Raw genomic sequence first — 25,000 nt, 5'->3', positions numbered from 1 at the left:
GTACATTATTACATTATTATACCATTAGATAGTAAATACTTTTAATTTGGAAGAAGTGAGTTCAGTGTGACATATTCCCAAGTAAATGGCTATACGATTGCAACTTAAATGTGTGTTATATTGGAATGCAGTATAAATGAATTCTACATGTTTTTCTCTTAATGAGGAGATATGTAATCAAGTTCCCCTAGCAGCTGATGCAGGCAACACTGGTTGGGGACAATCTGCTTCTCAGATTCACCTACTGCTGCAAGCAAAACTCATTCCAACATTCAGTTGCTATTAACTGGGAGATTACTTAACCACAAGATTAATCTCAGCTTTGAAGCATTTTAACTTAGATATATTTTGAGGGAATTGTTTAGGAACAATATTTCATAAAGGACGGAAGCATATGGGAATAGGGAATAGATTGTGGCATGGGTATTGTGAACTGTTCCCAACAAACAACAAAATGTATGGGAAAAGACAATAGTTCAAAGGGCAAGAAGGTAACAGAGGAATGCCAATGTGGATAGAGATGAAGGCCTACCTCATGGTGGGATTTGCAGCTGAAGCTTTATTCTGAGGCATCATGTTATTTTAGGGGGGCTGTTTTCTCACTGTGTATCTGCTGATGTACTGAGAGAGAATAGGGAGGGATAAGATGAGTGCAGTTTATTCTAAACTTGGAATAATAATAAAATGAATAATGAAACTAGAAACCAGTAGATACCCTGTGGTTCTGAAGGGTAAACACTGGACTATGTCCATTGCATGTAAGAGCTGATTTACATGTATTATAAATTAAATTATTACATGTATTAAAAATCAAGTGTAATTTAGAAGCCAGTGTCATTTCCATAGCATAACATTATCACAATTTTAGTGTTTTGCTGGTTTTTGCTTTGTACTTTTTGACATTTGTATTAATTTCATTTTGTTTTCTCTCCCCCCCCCCTTCCAAACAGGATGACATTTACATGTATGGAGGCAAAATTGAAACAAATACTGGTAATGTCACTGATGAATTATGGATTTTCAACATACCCAGTCAGACGTGGAGTACCAGAATTCCAGCAGTACTTGTTCATGGCCAGCAATATGCAGTCGAGGGTCATTCTGCACACATAGTTGAGCTGGATAGCAGGGATGTTGTCATGGTCGTGATTTTTGGTTACTCTGTCATATATGGTTACACGAGCAGCGTGCAAGAGTACTATATCAGTAAGTTTTTTTCCTTTTCAGTGTGTTCATATTAATAGATCCAAGGCATTCTGATGCAAATAGGGGACAACAGAGAGAGATAGATTTTAAAATTACATGAATCCTTATTGAGATATGCATGAGCTGACCCTTTATCAGAAGTATGTTTTATCTGATGTGCTGTTAGAGATACAAATCCTTTAAAAAAAAAAAAACTGTGAAGAAGATGTACTTTTTTATTTGAAGTGAGGAAGATTCTCATACAGAGGTTTTGTGGATCACCAAGAAATGGGGAAAGATAGTGAAAGCTGGAAAAAGTTACATTTCTTGGGAAATGTCCAAAGAAGGAGCATTAGAAGGAAATAGCCCCGCTTGGACACTACCCTCCATTGTATCTGGCCAATGGGATCTAGTTTCTAATATCAGCTCACCTATCTTAAAAGTTCATTCCATTAAAGCAACCATTAATAACCCCAATTTTACACCTTCTCTCTGAGTCATGTGCCCAGCACATCTGACATTTACTTCTCCTGAAGCAAAACCTGCTCTCGAACATTAAAAGACCTTAAAATTGGATTTTGGCAGCTGACTAAAGGGTCAGGTGCTGTTATTGAAGTTTCCAGATCCATTGCAGAAAACATCAGGTTTGATAAGAGGGTAAGACTTGGTTCCTGCCTCACTTGTCTTCTGAAAACAATTTAGTTCAGTATTTACCATGTTTGATTTTAATGCTCTTGCATATTAGACTTTGGGGTTATTATCTGCACTACTTTAAAGAAATAAAAATTTATCTGTAATTTTTAACTGCAGTTTTACTAAAGTCCAGCAGGATGCACTCCTGCACCACCCTTTTCACTATTGAGTACCGTATAAAGAAAAATAATGTTCAACAGCTGAAAGTATCCTTTTGCACATTTTTTCTCCTACTTTGAATGTGTTAAAGGGCATTGTTTTGTAGTTGCAACATGAAAAAATAGCAATTAATTAATTAATTAATTAATTAATTAATTAATTAGTGAATGTCACATTCACTAAACAGTAACTAGGATGTGAAAAAGTATACTTTTTAATGTTCAGATATATTAATCTTTTTTTAAAAAAACACTATGCTCTTTAATGATCTTTAATTGCTGGTTGCATTCTTTATACTAGTGAGCCATAAGTGGTTCATTAAACTAAGTCAGGACTGTAGTAATATTTAAAAGTAACTATATAGTATTTCTAACATTCATAAACATTGTAGCATCTCAGGCATTTGACTATGGGTAGAGAGAAGGAATTGGGCTCAGAAACAGGCAATCACAAACTTTTTAGTCCATTAAGTATACAAGATTACTGTGAAGTATCAAATTTTCAATTGTAATTTGATTTATGTGATGTTTCAAAGTAATATTGGCTCAATTTAGCAATCAATTAATTTGCCCAATCCTACTTTAAAGCTGCCTAAACTGGGTCCATCATGACATAGTGGCCCAGATCACACAATCAAATTCTGGCTTAATAAACCAGGACATTTACAGCATTTTTCGCTCCATAAGACACACTTTTTCCCTCCTAAAAAGTAAGGGGAAATGTGTGTGCATCTTATGGAGCGAATGCAGGCGGGAGGCTCTGCTCAGCGCTCAATTTAAAGAGCTGCGCGGAGCGTGTGTGTGGCTCTTGCTGGCTTTTCCCCGAAGAGGGAGAAGGGACTGACAGGCTGCTCTTCTCCCTCCTGGGGAAAAGCCAGCAAGAGCCGCACACACGCTCTGCATGGCTCTTTAAAGGGAGGGCTGAGCAGATCCTGTATGCAACCCAGATGCGAATGCAGGCGGGAGGCTCTGCTTCTCTTGCTGGCTTTTCCCCGAGGAGGGAGAAGGGACTGGCGGGCTGCTCTCTGTCCCTTCCCCCACCTCCCAGAAAAGCCAGCAAGAGCCGCTGCCAGGCTCTGCTCAGTGCTCCCTTGCAAGGGCTCCCTTTCGTCCCTCATCGCGCTTTGCTAGGAAGCCAGCAGAAGAGGCGGCGCTGCACAGCTATCGCTCTTGCTCTGCTGGCTTCAGCGAGAGCTACGCAGCTTGCTCTGCTGGCTTCTCATAGAAGCGGGAGGAGGGATGGAAGGGTTTAAAGGAAGAAAAGCGAGAGCCGCTTACATGCTCTGCGCAGAATATTTTTTTTCTTGCTTTCCTCCTCTAAAAACTAGGTGTGTCTTATGGTCAGGTGCGTCTTATGGAGCGAAAAATACAGTGTTTTATTTATTTAATGAATGTGTACCCTACCTTTTAAGGATAACTTTTAAGGTGCTTGAAAAACAAATTTATAACAATATATAAAACAAAAAAGTTAAAACCACAACCATAATAAAACTGCCAGCAATAAGTATTAAAACAACACAGCCCATCCCATAAAATAACAAAATAGAATAATGCAATAACAGCAGTTCGATTAACATAATGGGAAGGCATCAGTAAATAGTAGGCTTTTAATGTCCAGTTAAAAGCTTGCAGGAGGTTGTCAGATCCCAACTGCCAAAAAAGCCCTCTCTCCCTTGTGCCCGCCAGCTAGCTAATAGCTTTCACCAGCAAGTAGGTCCTCAGAAGCAGATATTTCAGCGCATGTGCATGCAACCCCTTAGCTGCTGCTTTGCTTCTGTGAAGTGGTATGATAAACTAGAAATGTGCAGTTAACTATAGCTTCCCATTTTATGTGACCTGGGTACCATGGTTAATGATTTCCAAACAATCCAGAGTTCAGAAATTGATTTCAAAATCCTGACTTGTGTGGAAGCCACAAACTGTAGTTTCTGGTACACATATAAGAGGAAGCCGTGGTAACCCGTGGCTTCCTGGCCTGTTTTTCTGCTCACATAAAAGGTTAAAAATAAAGTGGCAGCAAATATTTTCTATAGGTATATGCAACTTTTGCATATCCTGGCTTATTCAGCTAGGATTTGATTGTGTGGATGCAGCCATTGCAGCAGTGAATTACAATATTTAGTTATTCATTTTGTGAAGAAGGGCTTTATTTTCTCTGTCCTGAATCTATTTTACCATTAATGTCATTGGGTGACTTTCTGCTACAGAGTTATAGGGGGGGAGGGAGAATAAATTTATGTCTACCTAAGCTAGGACTAGGGAGTCCAAAGAGACAGAGTAGATGGAAGGGTTCAGAAGTGATATAGATATAGAAATCACACACACACTCATATTCATATTCTCAGAGTAGACCCATTGAGATTACTGAACATGACTAAGTTAGGTCTATTAATTTCAATAGTTCTACTCTGATTAAGTTAGTTGAATACCACTCCAATAGTATATGGATTTATACTAGCCTCCTAGCTCTGCTGCACTGGTTTTGTTTAAAATGGAGCTGGAACATAGCTGTAGAGTTTCTCATGCTGTTAACATCAAATATTGTTTTCATGAGCATAGCGCTAACATTAGCTTCTTTTAATCTCTACTGAAATTCTGCACCTGAAGAAAGACTTGACAACTAATACTGGAGCCATCAATTCCCTACGGTCTCTACAAGCCAGACAGGAGTTGAGCTCTTATACAAAGTCAGAAACAAAAATATACTTTGTATAGTTTACTATGTAGACATTGTAATACACATGATGAAGCAAAATGAGAAACATGTAATAATAACTTCTTATTGTGACACTGCATTGCTCATTAATAGTCAGCATTGTGGAAATTTATATTTCTGAGTACTAAGTACTTGGAGGAATTCCAGACTCCAATGTATGTAAGATATATGGTTAGCTAGATTACAGAGAGGGCTTCTGCTTCACTTAGAAACTAAAATGAAAATTTCACTGTTCATTGAATATTTTATTGCTGGGGAAGGTGTTTAGGACTTGTTTCCATTTTATGACTTCCTTTAAAATGTTAAAAATATATTAGTAGAGGATTAGTAAAACAGATTCTACTCCAGAGCAGATTTTAATAAACTTTAGTTCATGGCTTTAAGCTTTGTGTGGTGGCAAAATGCATTTTGTACTGTTAGCTATTGTTATGATTCAGGATTAATCTCAACATTCTGTGTTTCTGTATAATGATAATAGATTGTCTACATCAAATATTAATGAGAAATTTATAATAGAGGGCACATTTTGCTGTTACAAGCATTGTAGCCAGGAATTATTTTATTACAAATGCCACTGGGTATTTATGTAAGCATGGATTCATTTTATAAAGCTTTAGTTTGTAGGATCTGGTCTATACTATGTAGTTCATTTTCTGAAGTTGATAATCCTCCTGTTTCATTTCACCTCCAAACCTTATTTCCACTAAAGCTGAATACATTTTGTAGTAAACTTTTGTGAATTCCCAGGCAGCATTTATCTACAGGGCTGCAGCTGTAGGATCATTTTTAAACTATAAAATTCCAGATGGTGACTCTTAACTCAATACAACCTGCTTTTTTTGGAACTCGGCAACACAGAAAACAGATCAGGAAAATCTGAATTCTGATAGATATAGTTACTGTAAAAGCACAGTTTGGTCCTGTTTAGAAAAATAAATCCTTGAAAGGAAATATGTTCATTTTTATCTCTGTTCCTACTTTATTTGTGTTACATTCCTATGTCCAGGAAATTGAATCTGGGGCACAGCTGACAGGGACAATCCTGCCCCATATTCCTTGGTATTACTGGATGTACCTCTTTACTTCTTCTGTAGGAGTGAATGGTTGCTCAGTTGTAGAGCAAGTTCAGTCCCTGGCATCTTCAGGCAGACCTGGGAAAGCCTTTCAGCCTGAAATGCTTAAGAACTCCTACCAGTCAGTGTAGACTATAGTGAGCCAGGTGAACCATTGGTCTGACTCTGAATAAGGTGGTTTCCTGTGTTCCTATGGCAAAGATAGACGCAGCGCACACATGTGGTGAGGTCAAAACCCGTTCTTCCCCACAGATAGAAATCCTACAGAGGCAGAATGCAAAGGTTCACTGAACATGTCTGCTGAGGTCCATAGGAAGTGGGTTAAAAAAAAAAAGTTCTGATACTTATAGCTTGACAAAAGTGCCATTGATGCCATGATGCCAGCACAAAGTGGCTCCCAAAGGCAGCAAGAAAAAGTGGGTGCCACTCTGTGCCAATGAGTATCATCACAAAGCAGTTAATGTGCCTAACAACCAGCTACTGTGCATATTCGCAGACTCCCGGAGAACATGCACATAATTCTTCCATTAAGAGGGAATTGTGCACATTTCCTGGTCCATATACATACTTTATTTTGTTCACTTGAGAGAGTTCTTACATGAACTGTTACCTGAGACATTTTACACTTTTTAAACTATACCTCCATTTGTTGATAATTGCTAGACTTGATTCTGTGTGTAGCTACTATCTACTCATACCTCACATATGTGAAAATGGATTCCAGTAGTGAGGATTGCACAATGGTTAGTCACAGCTTTAAAAACATACTGGTGATCCTTCATTTTGAAATTGCCTATCCAAAAAGAAGGTTTTATAATAGAATTTTCACCTTGACGTTCTTTCCACTACTGTGTAAAATACATTGGGGGAGAGTGTTCGGAAGGAGAATGTTGCCAAAATGAACTTCAAAGTCTAGTTATCATTACATTTCCCTTAGATATTTTCCCCTAGAGCATTTTGGCAAAATCTCAGTGGGAGGGCAGAAGCAGCATACATTACTCTCCTGCAAGAGGTGGGTGGTGAGGAGTATCTGCTTAGAGCCAAAAATGCTCTTAGGTTTTTTTGGATAGTTTTTTAAAAAGACGCTTCAATTGACTCTGAATGCAGACGCCAGTCTGCTACAAATTTAAACAAGTCAGTCCAGTAGAGCTTTATTCAGAAATTTTCCAAGATACAAAAGCACTGTCTTGCTTTAGCTAAAGCAAAGCAATAATATTATATTCTCCTTGAGACTCACATTGAGATTCTTAGAGAGTTTATGAGGTATTGCTAACCTAAAGCAAAATAAATTTCCCTGTGGACTAGCCCAGAAAAGCTTTATGGTTCAAGTTAGTAAAACCATCCACACAATTCCCCTCCTGAGATTTATAGATTCCCCACCAAAGCCATAATTCTCATAACAGAATGAAAGGGCAAATGGAAGCTCCTTTGCTCTAGTATCAGACCCAGAGGTGATGATAACACCTCAAAAACATAAACACAATTCTAGACTTCCAAGTAGCAGAAACTCCTGCTGAAACGTTTATCAACCTCTTCTCAATTTTTAATTTCTGTTTCAAATATAATAGCTTTTTAGCTTTTACCTGGTGAGGGCAGATGCAATTTGTTAGTCTAAGTGTATCAATAGAGAAGAGGATCCACACAATAAGGAAGAAATAAGTGTTCATATAGACACCAATATCATTTACATGAACTCTGAGACAATGTTTAAAGCACACATATAGTTGTGAATGATACTCCTTTATGATGGGGATGGTGAATCGAAAGCCACATTATCTCTAACCACTGACCATGCTGGATAGAGCAGATGAGTGGCATCTGAAGGGTCACAAGTTCCCTATCACTGCTTATTGATCTACTCGGAATGCCTTAGCATCAGTTCTTTCCTGTTACGAAGGGCATTCCCAGATCAGGGGCTTCTCTGTGGTTGTGTTGCAACTTTGGGAACACTTCACTTGTGAGACCTGTCAGGCCACATTGTTGCTAATATTTAGGTACAAAGCTGAAACCTTACTCTGATGATTCTCTTTTTAAATTATATTTTTAAATAAGGACTTGGGAAGGGGGAGAAACTGTCAGGAAGGAAAAATAAACAGGTTACTGAATCCAGATTGATAAGTACTAATGCTTACATTGGTGTTTGTCTACTGATCATGCCTGTTTAGTTGCTTCTGTTCTTATGGTGGCTTTTGGGAGTTCTTCTTGGCTATCCATAGGTTATATGTGCATATGACATCGGTATTACTTGGCTTTGACCTAAACTGGTCTACTTTCTAATCAGGCTAAACTTTCTATCAAGAGTTTTGATGTTGCTGAACTATACTTCTGAAACATTTGCTCCTTTTCTTGTCACACTAGAATAAAACTCAAAATGAGCCAAACAATGGTTATGAGTTAGTTTTAATAAATGTAAACATTTAACCACAGTTGAGACCAGTTTTAGTCTCATGGAAATGGCAGGGGAAATGCTGGATATGTAATGCCTGATGTTGTTTGACAGAGATGATTAGGAATGGGGCAGCACATGACCTTTTCTTTTGCACTTGACAAACCCAATTATCTTAACAATAATGCTTTCGTTAAGCACTTCCCGACAAAGTCCTGCAGCTTTGTATAACTTTTGGAAAACTGTCCAAACCTTTAAATGTGCAGTATAATTTCTTTTAAAATATTTTAAGAAATGAAGTACATACTGAAAGGCACCATATCATGGTATAGATAAAATTCAAGTGGATATTCCCCCCCGATATAAGAAACATAAACCACTACATCATTAGATTTATTCTCCAAAGAACATTATAGTCATGCAATATAGTGTTCTTAAATAAAGAATATGAGAGCTTCTAATGGAATAGATATATAGTTTTGCCCACCTACTTTGACCATAAACTTACCGGTAAATCTGGAAAAGAGTGAGTAACAAGGAAAAACTCTTATTTCTATCAGTGTCCAAATTACATCCTTCTTCAGGGTTAGTAAAGGGCCCCATACATTTGAAGATACATACATACATAGATAGTTTTCTTCTCTTAAGCATACATATTCAGTTTATTTCATTATCTCTTATCTTTATGTAGCCATTCCTTCAGAAAGGGTGCAACATTGTACCTCCTACTTCTAGCAAACAAAATCCTCGTTGCAGTCAGTAAATTCTAAACCAGGTATCTCCAACCTTTGGCCCTCCAGATGTTTTGGACTACAATTCCTATCATCCCTGACCGCTGGTCCTGTTAGCTAGGGATCATGGGAGTCGTAGGCCAAAACATCTGGAGGGCCGCAGGTTGGGGATGCCTGTTCTAAACCATTTCTTTAGGTCTAGAATCTACCTGCTTTCCTTTAAAACCAATCAATAGGATGTACATAGAGAAATGTGGGGATATTGTTAGGATTCTTGCCCCGTGCTTGCAGTCATGGGATTGTTTTATCACATGATGGTGTATGTTCTCATTCCATATAGTGCGAAGTGACAGAGACAGGATGTTTATATTACTGTGTTCCATGATGTAGGACTATTATCCTTTGTTCTTTCTCTTTGCTGTCTGACGAGAAAGGAGGAGCTGAGTCAGAATGCTCCGAGTGTATTATATGTAAATAAAGTAGTTTAGCCAAAATGCTGTGCTGCTGAGTCTGTCACGCGAACTGCCAACACTCTGCTGGATCCTAAAGTGTGCTGATGCCTCTTGGTATCAGTCGCTGTGATGTCTGGGCTAGAGAAAGCTTTTGAAGCTCCCGAACGAACGACCAGGAGGGAGAGAACATGCCAGTCGGGCATGTGTCTCTATTGGGTTCCTACTCGCGTGTAGGACGTTCCTGACAGTTATTAGCACTGCAAATAAAATTTTTCTCCTAGAGTTATTATAGGGCAGTTCCACCAAATATGCTTAAAATTAGATTTAGTTGGCAAGTACTGTAACTTACCTTTCTGTGATTCAAATGTTAGGATACTGCATTAAGGAAACTAATGCCAATTTTGTTGCTTCAGAAATCTATAATAAATACTTCATCTGAACATCACAGAGTGGTTCACAACATAAAAATACAAAACAACAACACAAAATACATAATTGGGAGCTTTTTTAAAAAAAGTCAGATGATAATATTATCCTAAGCCACATACCAATTATATGGAGTTTGACAGCTGGTCAGTGTAGATGGACACTTCATGCCCTTACTTCTGCAAAAATACTGATACTGATTCACTGGAATAAGTGGATAGAAGATATGACAACTCTTGCAACATATGAATAGATTGCTTTTAGACGCAGATTGTGCATGATATTTGGAATACATTTATAGAAACTATTGTGACTTCTTAATAATTATATATTCATTGGAATAGTAACATTACTTATATACATATCTTATATTGTATTACAGTTTTAACCACCTTTTTGTTTTTGTTCGTCCACTGAAATTTTCCCATAAAATAAAGTTTCCAAACCATCTTCAGAAGCAGCCACATATATAATTACATTGCAGTAATTACCAAAGCATAGACAACAGAAGTACGTAAAGCTTTCCTGGTCCAGATAGGGATGTAGCTGGGTCACCAGTTGAAGCTCATGGAAGGCACTCCACACCAGCGATGCCACCTGAGCCAAAAGTGACATCAAGGGATCGAGAAGTACCTCTAATCTGTGTACCTGCTCCTTCAGAGGTAGTGTAACCACAGCAAGAGGAGGCAACCTCCCATCCATCCAGTCTAGGGAACTGCCCACTAACAATGCCTCAGTCTTATCGGGAATGAGCCTCAGTTTATTGGCTCTCATCCAGTCCATTACTGAGGCAAGATCATAGTCTGGCTCATCCACTGCCAAACCTGTAGATGTAAAGGAGGAGTAGAGCTGCATGTCATCAGCATATTGCTGACAACGTACTCCAAAACTCTGGATGATGCTACTTAGTGGTTTCATGATGTTAAACAGCACAGGGGATAAAATTGAGCCCTGAGAAACCCCACATTGAAGGCTACACAATTTAAAATATTTTAAAAATACTGGCCTGTTTCTATGTATCTCATTGTGTGTATTCCGGGTTTAGACAGGAGACCGAGTTAGAGCTGTGCTGAGCTGGTTCTTGGGCTGGTTAGGTGTTCTGGCTTGTTTATCTGTGGAGACATCAGTGACTAATGTGATCAAGTAAAATACTATGTGATGTCTCAAAATGAAAATTACTGAGAGAGATAAGCTATCTCACTGTGGTATAAATAGCAGGGATATGAGTTTTGTCTAAAAGAAGAGGAAAGCACTTAGGAGGCGATGTCAAGTCCGTAGTTAAGAAATCTGAAGTGTGTAGACTAGATTCTTGTGCATTCTTATCCGAGCTGTATTTAACACTTATAAGTACCTTTTTGAAAGAGAAAACAAGCATGTTCATAGGCCTCTTCCTAAGAAGTAGTTAATGTAAGTGTTTCTAATACCACTTATGTCTCTTTAGACCAGTGATGGCCAAACTTGGCCCTCCAGCTGTTTTGGGACTACAACTCCCATCATTCCTAGCTAACAGGACCAGTGGTCAGGGATGATGGGAACTATAGTCCTAAAACAGCTGGAGGGACAAGTTTGGCCATCACTGCTTTAGACTATGAACCTGACAGCAGGAACTGTCTAGTTTTTGGGTACTGCTAGCCTTTTTTTGACTAGAGGTTTAGCTATAAATTCAATTAATTAATTACATGAGGCTGCTTTATAGATGGTGAAGGAGACAAATTTGGAAGTTGTTGAGACAGTCACTGCCTCTCAAGCTATCCACCTGTTTCTAGTAGACTGAGAATCTACAGACTTTGAAGCCTTGCAGCATAAAATGTAAATAATCTATGAATACTTTTTTTAAGTCATTCTGTAAAGTTGCTAAATCAGCTTTCAGATTTTAATGAAAATACTCTTTACATCTTACAATTCTGCTGAGTAAATTAATATTCAAGGTGCTACTTCACAGTATGAGAGACAACACAACAACACATTTCCAGGCTAGCTTTTAGCTATGATTTCCAGTGCCAGAGTTCACATAGCTCAACAACATTGATGGGAATGGCAAAAAACACAGAGACTTCTTAAGAAGTTTCTTTTATAGCTCTTTTCTCTATGTAGTTCATTTTACCCATAATCTTTTCTCCTGCTGCTATACTTAAGAAGAATTCACTAGCAAAAAGACACATAAACCTTATAAATCTGCTATATTACATGTTGCCGAAGTGAAAGAATGCAAAATGGAAAACAGTACAATGCTTCATATGCATATAGGCTTGTTCATCTTGGTCATATGAAAATATTTGTCTCTACTCTAGAGATCCAAACTAGGCAAACTCCGTTTGGCTTGATTCAGACTCAGCTTGGTAATTATGAGCTTTTTTGGCATGTGTTCAGAAAACAAATGCTCTCTTTCCTGAGTGTTATCTTCCAACTTGCATTGTTGCTGTATGCGTACACATGATACTGTGTTCCCACTGGTGTATTGATAAAAATTGAAGTGCAGGAGCTCATGATGACAGCCGCAATAGCCATCTCCCAAGGAAAATCCTTATCCATGTTGCAAGGAGAGTCCAAATATGTAGGCAGCTGTATTGATCTATTATTACACCCACCCACCCACCATCACGCTCACTTTATTAGGATCTCATGACTGTAACTGTATTGATAGTTACCTTGGAATAAGTAGTGTTTACTTCTGACAGCATCACTGCAGCTTATAAAACTCCCTATTAAAAGATTATCAGCCCGCTGATATGCACATTTTAGCTTTTGATTAGAAACGCAAACAATATGCAAAGATATGTTAATGCTAGTGTGAAGAAGGAACCCTATCAAAGAAAAGGAAAACATAACCAGCCTCGTTGCACGTGGAAGGTAGCACACCTCCCAGGACAATCTGTTACCTTTGTATACTATTGCCTCTGCCCCCTCAGTAGAGAGTCACCTGATGCCACCACACTTCTCTTCCTCTTCTGGGGAGTGGCAGGAATTGTTCTGTACACTGGACCTTCAACAGCCACCTCAGTGTATTCTGAGATCTGCAACTGCTGTCCTTGTTCCTCTTGCCCAGAATCAGTGTCCGAGGTGAGGGCATATAATCAATTTTGCAGCTCTCGCGACACAGTATTAGTTGGATTGTGAAATGTGTTGAATTGCTCTTTTTATATTACTGTATAGGTTTTGTATGTTTTTGCTAGATGACTTCGAGCTTTCTTTTGGAGGAAAATGTGGGGATGCAAATATTAACACTGAAATGGAACCATTGTTTTCTTTAAATGCAACTCTTGTTCCAGTAAAGCTGGGAAGGCCAAGGAAATAATGGGGCCACCAAAAACACTGCTTCTGGAAATCAGTACAAAATTGTGAATATACATACATTTGCTTTAAAATAGTGCGGAGAATGACCAATTCTTTACTTTTATATAACAGGACAATTTGGTCAATGTTTAAGTTAATATAATATATCATATGGAAAAAGAATCTAAGATACAATGGTACCTCGGGTTAAGAACTTAATTCGTTCCGGAGGTCTGTTCTTAACCTGAAACTGTTCTTAACCTGAAGCACCACATTAGCTAATGGGGCCTCCTGCTGCCACTGCGCCGCCAGAGCACGATTTCTGTTCATATCCTGAAGCAAAGTTCTTAACCTGAGGTACTATTTCTGGGTTAGTGGAGTCTGTAACCTGAAGCGTATGTAACCTGAGGTACCACTGTATATCACTGTAAGTACTCACCTGTACGAAGCCCATATAAGCCAATGCATGTTTACAAAGGACAATTACAAAGGACAATTCAATTCTACAATTTTGTGATTTCTCTTCTGTTATTGCAGCCTAACGGAGAATCCTCTGCATTCTAGCTATTTATTCTAAACAGTACTAATGCCAAGGACCTAATAAGTTTTGTCCATCTTTCATATGTAGAGAACTCTCTTCTTACACGTAGTACCTGGTGAAGACAGTACCTGGTAAAGGTAGATGTTGAGGAGGGCACATGCTGCTTTAATTGCAAAATAAATTTGATAGTTAATATGAATTAATGTTTTAAATGCATTAAGATGAATTTTTGTATATCTGAAGTACTTGGATAAAGTAATGTAGACAGGGTTTGGCATCAAGTTTCATAATTATTCTAAATTAATTACTTGATGAAAGAACTCTATGGTGTGAGAGTAACATTGTATTTGATTTCTTTCCCTTTTTCTTTTGCTATATTATTTTTCTTTCCAAGGGTCAAATTCTTGGCTTGTTCCTGAAACAAAAGGTGCAATTGTACAAGGTGGATATGGCCATACCAGTGTCTATGATGAGACAACAAAGTCAGTTTATGTTCATGGTGGATACAAAGCTTTGCCTGGTAATAAATATGGATTGGTTGACGATCTTTACAGATACGAAGTAAACAGCAGGACATGGTATGATTCTTTTTTTCAAGTTGAAAATGAATGTAACATTATTTGATTTTTCATGTTAGGAAATAGCAAAGGATAATTCCTGTTATAACCAAATTGAGAAAGGGACACCATGCCCCTCAGGGCTCTTACATGGATTTTGGGCAAGGTGTTGATTCCTCTGCTCATAGGTTGCTCACCCAGTGCTTTTTCTTCTTCAGGAGGTACTCAAGGGTACGCAGTACCACTACCTCTTTATTGTTATTGTTTAAAATTGTGGCACTTATTGTAAGAATTTCCCTTACTGGCACCTATTTTTATAGAAAAAAAAGCCCTGTGCTCACCCCCTAGGAATTGAGAGCTTCTCAGTCTCTCAACGTAGAAAACAGCTTTTTCAGAGCATCAGAGGTTAATCCTCTGTTCACTCTTATCTCCAGAGTGAATTTGCTAGCCAAGATTTATGCCTGGCTATCATTAATAACCACATAATTATCTCTGTTGGCAGCCTGCCAACAAAAGAGGTTCAGTCTGCCATGTTCCTTCTCTGGAAATGGACTAAATGAAACCATTGTAATTTTTTTCTTAAATCCATATATACGTCCTTACATATATGTTCTCTCCTCCACCCGCACAATAGGACAATTCTGAAAGAGAGTGGTTTTGCAAGATATCTCCATTCAGCTGTCTTGATCAGTGGAGCTATGTTAATTTTTGGTGGAAACACCCATAATGATACTTCATTAAGTAATGGAGCAAAGTGCTTTTCTGCTGATTTCCTTGCCTATGACATAGGTAAGTATTATATGTAAGAGTCAGTGTTTGAAATGTAAGAATTCTAGGCTTAATGTGTAAAGCATTGTTAATATTATTTTACATTATCTCATTTTAAAAATGTGTTATGCTATGTTAAAATTAATTTTAAGACATTTTTGCTACAATAGGACAGGCCACATTTTTATCACAACAGCATTGAGATAGATACAAATATGGAATGTTTGTGGAAGCAAAACCAATTTGTTGTTGCTTCAGGCTTATAACAACAGGAGTTCAAGTCTCTCCTTTATTCAGTTATATAAATAGGATGCAACTGTTTACAACTGTTTAGTAATGTCTGCTATTTGAACTATTGCTATTGTGCTGTTAAAGTGGAAATAACACCATCCACAAAAACCTGTGGATAACACCAAAAATTCAATACATTATAAAGTCCACACCTTCTCCAAATTCTGTTATTTCCACTTTGGGTTCCAGTCCTGGCAGGTCTTTTCCTTAAATATATCCCTTCTTTACCACTTACCAGTTCCATAAATAAAGGTATTTCTGTCAGCATTGACCAGTGGGTGTGTCTTTCTTGCATGCTGCATCATTCTAACGTGTCTGAAGTTGATTAGGCAAAGAGTTTTCTGTGTAATTGGTTCTCCCAGAAATAGTTCCTGAAGTCTGAATGAAATACTCGTTAACTACTGTTATACTCAGATGTAACTGACCTGCATGTTAGAATGCATGTCCCAGGTATGGTCTGACTTATAACTCATACCACCTTGCTGAAGCTAAGCAGTCTAGTTCTGGTGACTGCCTAGAAACCACATGAATGTCACTTGAGGTTCTATGACAGAAGACATGTGGAATATAAATGTATGAAAATAAATAAATAAAAATTTAATATCATAATGATGTTGAAAATTTACAGTTTAATTATATGAAAGCATATGAAACTGAGTTTTCTCAGTAATATAGTAATTCTCAGTAATATAGTACTTTACATGCTATGTAGTTTTTTCTTGGACACAAAGAAAGATGTCATAATATGTGGTAATCTTAAAGACAAATAGCTAAAAGTAGATTTTTGAGCCCCCCCCCCCCATTGAGGTGGATTTCAGGAATATGGGAATGTAACCACATGGATGAGATTAGTAACAAATGGGAGGAAAGGGAGGTTTCTGAAACGATATAGGCTGTAGAAAATACCAGCTGAGAAGTTGAAAGGAATAGGAACAATATAGCAAATGTGTGCTCCAATCTAAAGAGATCCATCTATATAAGCAAGCTTCTGTGTTTCTGTTAACAGCTGGATCAGGGGCAACAGGTGCAAATTGGATATGCACCTCAAAATTCATGCTGGAATGAGCATCTGAGTGTGAATGCCATCTTATCAGATATGCATTGCTTTCAGTGAGATATACATTGCTATCAATATTCTGGGAAAAATTATTGTGCCTAAACACATTAAGTGTTGCTAGACCTATATCAGATCACTAGTCTCCACAAGCAGTTCTGGTTGTCTCCAGAATGCATGTTGTAGAATGGAAAGGGTGGATAGAGTCAAAGGGTCAAAGAAGTGGATAGAGAGAAATTCCCCCCCCCCCCCAATAATACTGGAAGTTGGGGTCTTCCAATAACGTGAATGCTGGAAGATTCACAGTAGACTAAATAATGTAATTCATCACACAGAGCACATAGTTAAAGTGTAGAATTTACTCCCACAAGATGTAGTGATGGCTACCAACTTGGATGGCTTTAAATTTATGATGCTAGTAGCCACAATATTTATATGCTACCTCCACTATTGGGAGAGCACTGTTAGCCTCAGGTTCTGTTTGCAAGCTTCCCATAGGCATCTGGACTAGATGGACCTATGGCCTAATCCTGCAGTGCTCTTTGTATGTTCTTACAAAGAGCACTGCAGGATCTGGAAAATCTCCACGTTTGGCATTCTCACAATCCTATTGAATTTTCTTAGCAAAAGTTATTGTTTATATTGGGGAGTAGGAAAATGTGCCTACTGTTAGTGACCCAGTCTTTTCTAATAGTTCTTTGATATTTGAAATCAGCATATACCCAGATATTTTTGAAAACACATAAAGTGGGTCCTGATATGAAGTTTCAGATTATATTATTAAACTTATTAGTACTTTTTTGCCACAGGCAACTCACAGTGACTTACAAAAATATATATAATAGGTTTATTACATTTGTCACAGCCTCGTTAGCAGGACTTTATTAGACTGAGCTGAAGAAATATGACAGGAAGAAAGCGTTTCCTTAAATTGCTGTTTGCTTAAAAGTTTCCTGCTATGTACTTCAGTGTTGGTTTGTAGACTTTCTTTCTTTCTTTCTTTCTTTCTTTCTTTCTTTCTTTCTTTCTTTCTTTCTTTCTGATTTTGTTGATTTACAAAAGTGTGTGCAATGTCTCTCTCTCGTATTCCCCCCCCCCCATGTAACATTTTTACAAATCCGTTTCATTTGTTGAGACATTAGAAAGAAAAGGGGGAAAGAGGTGGGTGGGGGAAAGATGGGTGTTTCTATTTTACTTACTATATGTAGAGTTTGGTGTCAGCGTTGCTTGTGCGGGTTCTTTGCTGTTCACTTGTGTTCTTTTGGTGGTGAGAGAGGCTGGGGTTGGCCTAGGGCTTGGTTTCTGAAGTGAAAAGAACACCAATGTAGACCAGTTCCCCTGAGCCAATTTTGCTTAAGCACACATCTTTACTCATGACATCCTATTTTGTTTCTTTCAACTGCCTGCATTATCAATATTTCAGATATGTTTGAATTTGATTACAACTTTAATACAGAGAGTTCTGTATTAATTTATTATGGGAAGAAGTATTGAATTGTTTAAAGGCTGTGTTTCTTCTTTGTAACACTGAATTAAAATGTGTAGGCCCCATGAGTCACTTCAATTGATTACCTCTAATGGTTATATTTTCTTGTCACATAATATAGAAATGGAAATCAACTATGTGTGTACTGGACAGTCATGAATGTAATGCTAGACACTTTACATAATTTATCTTTTTTTTTTAACATAAAAATTAACAATCTGCTTTATTTTGAAGACTGTAATGTTACATTATTTCTGCTCCTAGATAATTAAAGCACTTAACATATATTATATATAATTTTTACCAGTCTCATTTTCCATGCATTATTAATCTGATAGAATACAAATGGAACAGATATAATTTCTTTCTTATTTTAAAATTCATGTAAAGATTAATTAGATGCAAGTTTAATCTTCCACACCATTCCCTTGGCCAGATTAAAAACATACTCCTATGTTTGTGAGTGAAAATTCTCACTTCTAAAAATAGCAATATGTGTACATCAGAGATAAGCAGTTTCACCCAAGTCCATTATGTGTTTGATTAAAAACAACCGTATTAATTCAGATGATACCCAAATTGCATTTTTAAAGCTGATAATTGCCCTGTAGTCCCTTTCCTTTGCCCAGGGCCTCACAGGTTAGTATAGATTTTAAACATAGGAAGTTGCCTTTATAGTAAGCCCGGCCATTGGTCCACTTAGCTTAGCATTGTCTACACTGACTGGCAGCAGCTCTCTGGGAAAGAAGCCTTTCCCAGGCCTGCCTGGAGAAGCCAGAGGTTGTACCTGGGACAGTCAACTGAGTCTTCTGGGGGTGGGAAGTCACTCTAGAATCCTAAATGGAGTCTAGACCAACCTAGTGTAGAATTCAGCACCAGTACATGAATATAAGACTCAACAGTGGTTGGAAACTATTGATCACATACTTCTCTGCTTAAATGTTAGTTTCTACTTCAAATTCATGACAATTGTAGTTTAAATACACTAATTTAATGTAGCTACTGCTTTATTCTTCAGAGATACTCACTGTTACAGAGGGGCTGCTTGGCACCATCCTGCCCCTGCCTGGTCTGGATGTTTTTTGACCACATCAGTGTAATTTTTTGCCTGTTTGCCTGTTTGCTTTGTGTGCTTGAAGGTTAGAGTGAGGTGTTTGCTGATTGCTGAGGATTGTTATCTGATTACTAAGTGCAGCTAATATGTGTGTGGGCCAAAACCTTTACTGAACTATAAAGCAGACCTAGCTGTGTACAGTGAGGTCAATGCCAAAGAGGCAATGCCAAAGGGATTTTCTTCTTTGGATCCTCACTTCAGGGATTCACAGGAGCATCCCCACAGGGATTCAAGGCCAGGTCCTGTAGGACAAGCAGGGCTGTTATCCCTGACCCAGCATGAGAGGCTACATAGCCAGAGGTAGCAGGTGTCTGATTCTGGTGCAGTTTCTTTCAGCAGGAGGCAGGCAGACAAGTTTAGTTAATCTAATTACAGTCTTCTGCCTGGTACTGTAGGGTGTGCTTGTTATTATTAGTCCTTAGCTTATCATCTTTGGCCCTAACACCTGTCCTGTACAAAGTGTTATTGGATGGTGGTGCTAAGATGTGTCTGGGTCTGTATGTGTCAGAGAGTTACAGTGATACCTCAGTTTCAGTGGCTGTGGGCAGGGAGAGATATAGTTTCGGTGGGGGGCTGATTACCATTTTGGGTGGAGGCCTAGATGTTTTGTCTTTGTCCCCCTTCTCAGCCCCTACACTCATTCAGCAGTTCATGGTATCCTTCCATTGAGTCAGGTGGTGCTATTATTTAATGCCAGGTTGGCCCAGATCAAGACTATGCGCATCCATGATTTGATTGTGGATGAAAGGGCTGACTTGGACTTGGATGGATGAGCTGGGTGGTCCTGATCTAACTCAGCTGTGCCACCTGGGTACTTGGTATAGTGTGAGATCAGACTGAAAGGTTGAGGGGGTGGCTTCCCTGATTGAGCTAGCTGAAACAGTTTTCAGTTTGGTGTTGGATGACTCAAGGGTGATAATCCACACATAGACTTTTATTGGGCTAGCTTGAGAGTTAATGGCTTCAGTGGCAACCATGAGGCTTCCTCAAGGAATCTTCTCTCCAACATATCAAGCAGGGCATGCCCTTGATGTAGTCTTTCCCCCAAATAATAAGAAAGATGGACTGAAGGTATAGCATGCATTGCTCTCCCTTGTTATGACTGGACCATTGTTTGGTGAAGTTTAGGTTGCGAAAGTTGAATGTTTCCTTGGGAGCAAGCTGCATGAAGACTAGACAAATGGTGCAAGTCTCACTACAAAATCTATCAATCATAGGTCAGTGCTCATAATCCTTCCCAGCTGGCAGTGTGGGCAACAAAGAGGGCTTACTCCGCAGCCTGCATTGCATCCTTGCAATGACAGGGAAAGGACCCCTGGAACCTTTGAAGGACATGCTGTGACTGACTGGCCTCACATTTTGATGACAAAGTTGCTCAACATCAGAGTGGCCTTGACTCAGCCTGGGGCCCACACACCGAAGGAACTGTCCTTTTCCATGTGTTCACAGTGTATGACTTACGGAAATCTGTGACACAGAACATGGCCTTTACCACATTTGGTTGCATTTGTGAAATGACCTGCCCAATGAGGTTCAGAGCTATTCTGCTTCTATGACTTTTTCCTCTAGTAAGCCTTTGGCTGGTGAGTAAACAGTGTTGCTTCTATGGATGATTTTTTTTTGTTTGCAATGCTTATTTTCTGAAAGTTGCTTTGACATTTGGAGAGATATGGTAAGAATGTTTTAAAATAAATCCAAGCTGCCAACATGTTGCTTTATGACTCTAAATACTAGAAACTTACCGTACATACTCGAGTATAAGCAGACTTTTTCAGCACATATTTTATGCTGAAAAAGCCCCCCATGGCTTATACTTGAGTGAGGCGGGTGGAAGCGGCGGAAGGACGAGCGGCCCAAAAGGGAGCCCTTTCTTGCCGCTGGTCCCGCCACCGCCGCCCACCTCTCGCAAAGGCAGGCATCTACCGGGATATACCGTATTTTTCGCTCTATAGGACGCACTTATTCCCCTCCAAAAATGAAGGGGAAATGTGTGTGTGTCCTATGGAGCGAATGCAGGCTCCTTGGCTTCGCTGCGACGTGCCTGACCTGGAAGTTATTGACTCGAGTATAAGCCAGTTCACCACACCACAAACCTGGTGGTGGTGGCAGTAGAGGAAGAACAAGCAGCCCGAAATGGCTGCTTTTGGGCTGCTCGGTCTTCCGCAACTGCCACCAACAGTGGCAAAGGAGGAGGCAGGAGCAGCCCGAAAGGGCTCCTTTTGGCCGCTCGTTCCTCTGCCGCAGCCTCTGCCGCTCGCAAGAGCAGGCATAGGAGCCACAGTTGGGAGAGGCGCAGCGCAGTGCCTCTCCCAACCGCAGCTACTGTGCCTGCCCTTCTAAATTCTAAAAGCTTTTCTCAGAAACCTGGACCCCCTCCAAAATATTTCTCTATTACACTCTCATGATGGAACTCAGGGTGGCATAAATAAGGGTTTCAGGTAGACTATATCCTGGTAGATGCCAAAGAATTTGATGCTAGTTCATAAGAGCATGATAAAGTGGCAAGGTGTTGGGGTTTTTGTTTATGTATAAACCATGGGTTTATAAACTTACATTAGGTTTACTGAAATGAATCTAATATAGTTTTTCCTATATGGAAGGAAGTTTCTGTACTGAAACTGGTGTTTTGTGAATTACTTTATTTTTGTTTGTGTTTAACTGTTTCTTTTCTTGGTATTAAAATAGATTTTTCACAGCTGAAATAGAGGTGCTCCATATCTTTTTAAAGCAACAATTAATATCAATATTGCCACAAACCCTTACTCATGTTGATAAGAAAAAATGGAGTGGGGGACGACCTACCTTTGTACAAAAAGATTGTAAATGAGTGATTTTTGGACCTGTTTTCTCCCAAAATGTAAAGTAGCAGTTGCAATTAATTATATTTTATGTATTTGTGAGTACTTAGAAGTCATAAATTTAGCTCTGGTGCAATCTGCAGCAGCAAATTGGCTTTAGTGCTCCAGCATTAGAAAAGCAACATCATACCCATATAGGACACTAATTGCTTCATTTAGTTGAGAAAACCAAGCTTCTTTGTTTTTTAAGGGTGTTTGGGGGAGAATCTTTTGTTATATGTAGGCTGTAGTGTAGACTGTTATACCTGTAGTTAAAATTTATTGTATGCTATTTCAAACAGGCCTGGCTTTGTGTTTTGCTGAGAAAGGGCCCTTTTTTATGACACGAATAAAGACAGGGATTTATTTGACATGAAGTAAACTGGAAAAGAAGTTTCCTATACTTGTGCCAAACTTCAACGATATTTTATTTGTTGTCTTGCCATCCAGAGTCCTGAAGCACTAAGCCAAACAAACAGATATTTTAAGTCCACAATGACTGATGTTACCTGGTAGTCCCCGGCACAGACAAGCTGGAAGTAATTTTTTATTTTCAGTGAAACTCAATTATCTGAATGTAATGTGTGCACCTCCTATAATGCTTTATAAAATACCATTTATAATTAGTTGAATTTCTGAGGTCCCTGAGGTCACTTTGATCAGAGAAGGTGTACACATACTAATAAATTTACCTTGGAAATATATGTATTTGGAATATATGTCTAAAGCGAACAGACTTGTATACATTTTACACTGTCTATAAACGTTCACATGGTTTGCCTTAGGCAAGGACTGGTTGAAACCGGTTGCACAGAAGACAAATAATATTGTAGCCTGTGTTAAGTGTATATCTGCTTTGAAATGAATGCACTTGATGTGAATGAATATGTGCTTCATAGAAAAGCTATACTCGGGATTTTTAAAGCTAAGCAAAACTATTTTTCTAGCATAGAGCTCTGTTCAATGTTCAGCAGTTATTGAGAAGGCTAGGGAAGATAAGAAGAAAGGCTATTTATATCATGTTTCTTTTTCTTTCTATACTCTATTGAAAAGACCTGCCAGTTTGACAAATAACACGAGCAAGCAAGGAATTATTATATCTGGAGGCTGCAAGGTTTCCTTATCTTAAACTTGGCTTTTAATAATTATATTTGTGTGGTTCTTTTGGTCAACGCTAAATCCCACCTTTTTACCCCCTAAGAAAAAGAATGCAAAGAAAGCCCTTGAGCTGGCCCGCCGCCTGATCAAATGAAAATGTATTTTGTGTGTGGCTTTTATTTGCAGGCTTCCCCCCCCCCCTCCCCGGTCACTATACACATAGATCTTCTTATGTGCTCCAGTAAGCTGTCTGAAACATCCACTGAAATATAGGAACTGGAAGACACTTGAATTTATAGCATAATTGAAGGATCTTGCTGGGAAGCTGTTGTGATAAAATATGTCTGCCTTGTATAGTTCTCATGAAAAAATGTTCCTGAAATAGAATTCATAATTGTTCATCACTTTTATTTTCCTATAAATAATATAACTATCTAAGGCTCATGCAATCTAAATAGTATAAGTGCATCTAGGGGTTTCATGCATTGGAATATGGGAAATACACAACCTGTTCTTAATACCACCCAAGCCTTGTCCTGCACCCATTCATTGTTGCGCTATTATTGGTGGTGACATTCTTTTAATGCTCAGACATTCCTGATGCTACTTATTACTGCCTGTCCCACTAATAGGAAGATAGTGACATTATGAACCACAGTAATCTTGGCAGGTTCATGGTCTACTGAGGAGTCTAGGTGAAGGTTTTTAATTGACACATTCTAGTTTTTTATTTGCACAGGTGTTGAGCCATAAGGCAGACCCATAACTTGCTTTCTGCGAGCAAGAAAGGGTCTGAAAGGGTGTGTGTTGATGTTGAAGGATAGCATAGCTTCTGGTCAGAGGCCATAACTGCCTGATTTAATATGGAATCATTGAATGAAAGGACTAGCAAGGGCATGAGACCACAAAAGTGAGAATCTTGGACAAAAATGGAGATAATGTAGATTGGTTGCAGAGTTATGTTGTAGTGTAAATATTGATCTGGTTTGCTTAGGATAAGTGTTCTCAGGAACTGAGAATTGAACCAATGCATCTGAGATAGCACAACAGCAACCAGACTTTGGTTTAGGATGGGGATGGGGAACTTGTGGTCCTTCATATGTTGTTGGTACTCCAGCTCCTCTCAGCCCCAGACAACCTGACCAATGATTAAGTATGATGGTCCTCCAGTTTTGGTTTAGGACCTCTGGTAGTATACTTCTGAGATTTTAATGCTATTTCATGTTAAGGATTTAAAAAACAAAACCACACTTAATGAGGATTTTATCACATTGCAAAATACGCTGCTGTTATAGTGGTGTGTGAACTAAAAAAAACCCTTCAAAATGAAAGCCTCCTTCATCTTAGCAGCACATCAGTATGGTTATTTGATTATCAGTATTTAATAAGGCATCACTTTGTGTCTATTTGAAAAATCGATGGCATCTTCAAACATGCCACTATACTCAGATCCCTTAGAGTAAGTCCAATCCTTTTACAACAAGGAATATGACACACAACATCGGATGATTGAACAGTGCTATTCCTTCACACTTCCAGTTTGGTTTTATTTATGAATTTATTTAGAACAGGAATGAGCACCTTCTTCAGCTGGATCCTCCCCAACCAAGTAGCTGGGGGCTGGACAGCCCTGGCCATTATGTCACTGCTGAATCCCCACATCTTGGCTGGGTATCCTTTCAGTACTAAAAGTGAGAAAATGTTGGAGGCCTTTCTGGTTACACAGAAGCTTCTATGGGAAGCTTCCTTTAACCTATCATACATGTATGTGCCTTATGTCCTTATTTTGGGGAGGGTGCATATGAAGTACTTGGGACAAGTGAAAGTAAATGCTAGTGGTTGTTGATTTCAAAATGTCAGTTATTTCTAATACTGAGCTATATCTTCTTGAACCTTAGTAAGAGGAAATCATATTATCTTACCTTGTCTTACTAGCTTGTGATGAATGGAAAATTCTTCCAAAACCTAATCTTCATCGTGATGTGAACAGATTTGGTCACTCTGCAGTTGTCAGCAATGGGTAAATATACTTTTCTAAAAACGAGTCAAAAGAAAATAAACATATTCTAACACATTATCTTAAATATACATTTTTAATGAACAACTGATGTTCTTTGTTATCTTATTAATGATGAGCTTATGAAAGCCAGAGTTGTGTACT

At 38.6% G+C, this 25,000-nt stretch overlaps 1 protein-coding gene across 3 annotated transcripts in view; it reads left to right on the top strand.

Annotated features, from left to right (window-relative positions):
• The window catches only part of ATRNL1 (attractin like 1), a 514,893-nt gene that overhangs the window by 80,337 nt on the left and 409,556 nt on the right, over positions 1-25,000 (top strand). For all 3 annotated transcript variants that reach the window (XM_081863641.1, XM_081863642.1, XM_081863643.1), the window contains exons 8-11: positions 951-1,206; positions 14,029-14,212; positions 14,826-14,980; positions 24,775-24,859. In XM_081863641.1, the coding sequence (XP_081719767.1) occupies positions 951-1,206; positions 14,029-14,212; positions 14,826-14,980; positions 24,775-24,859 (680 nt within the window). The remainder of the gene's footprint in view (positions 1-950; positions 1,207-14,028; positions 14,213-14,825; positions 14,981-24,774; positions 24,860-25,000) is intronic.

The sequence above is a fragment of the Podarcis erhardii genome, assembly GCF_964252035.2.
Source record: "Podarcis erhardii genome assembly, chromosome: 5".
Lineage (NCBI taxonomy): Eukaryota > Metazoa > Chordata > Lepidosauria > Squamata > Lacertidae > Podarcis > Podarcis erhardii.
Note: the sequence above shows the minus strand (reverse complement) of the source record. Positions and strands in the feature narration are given on the sequence as shown.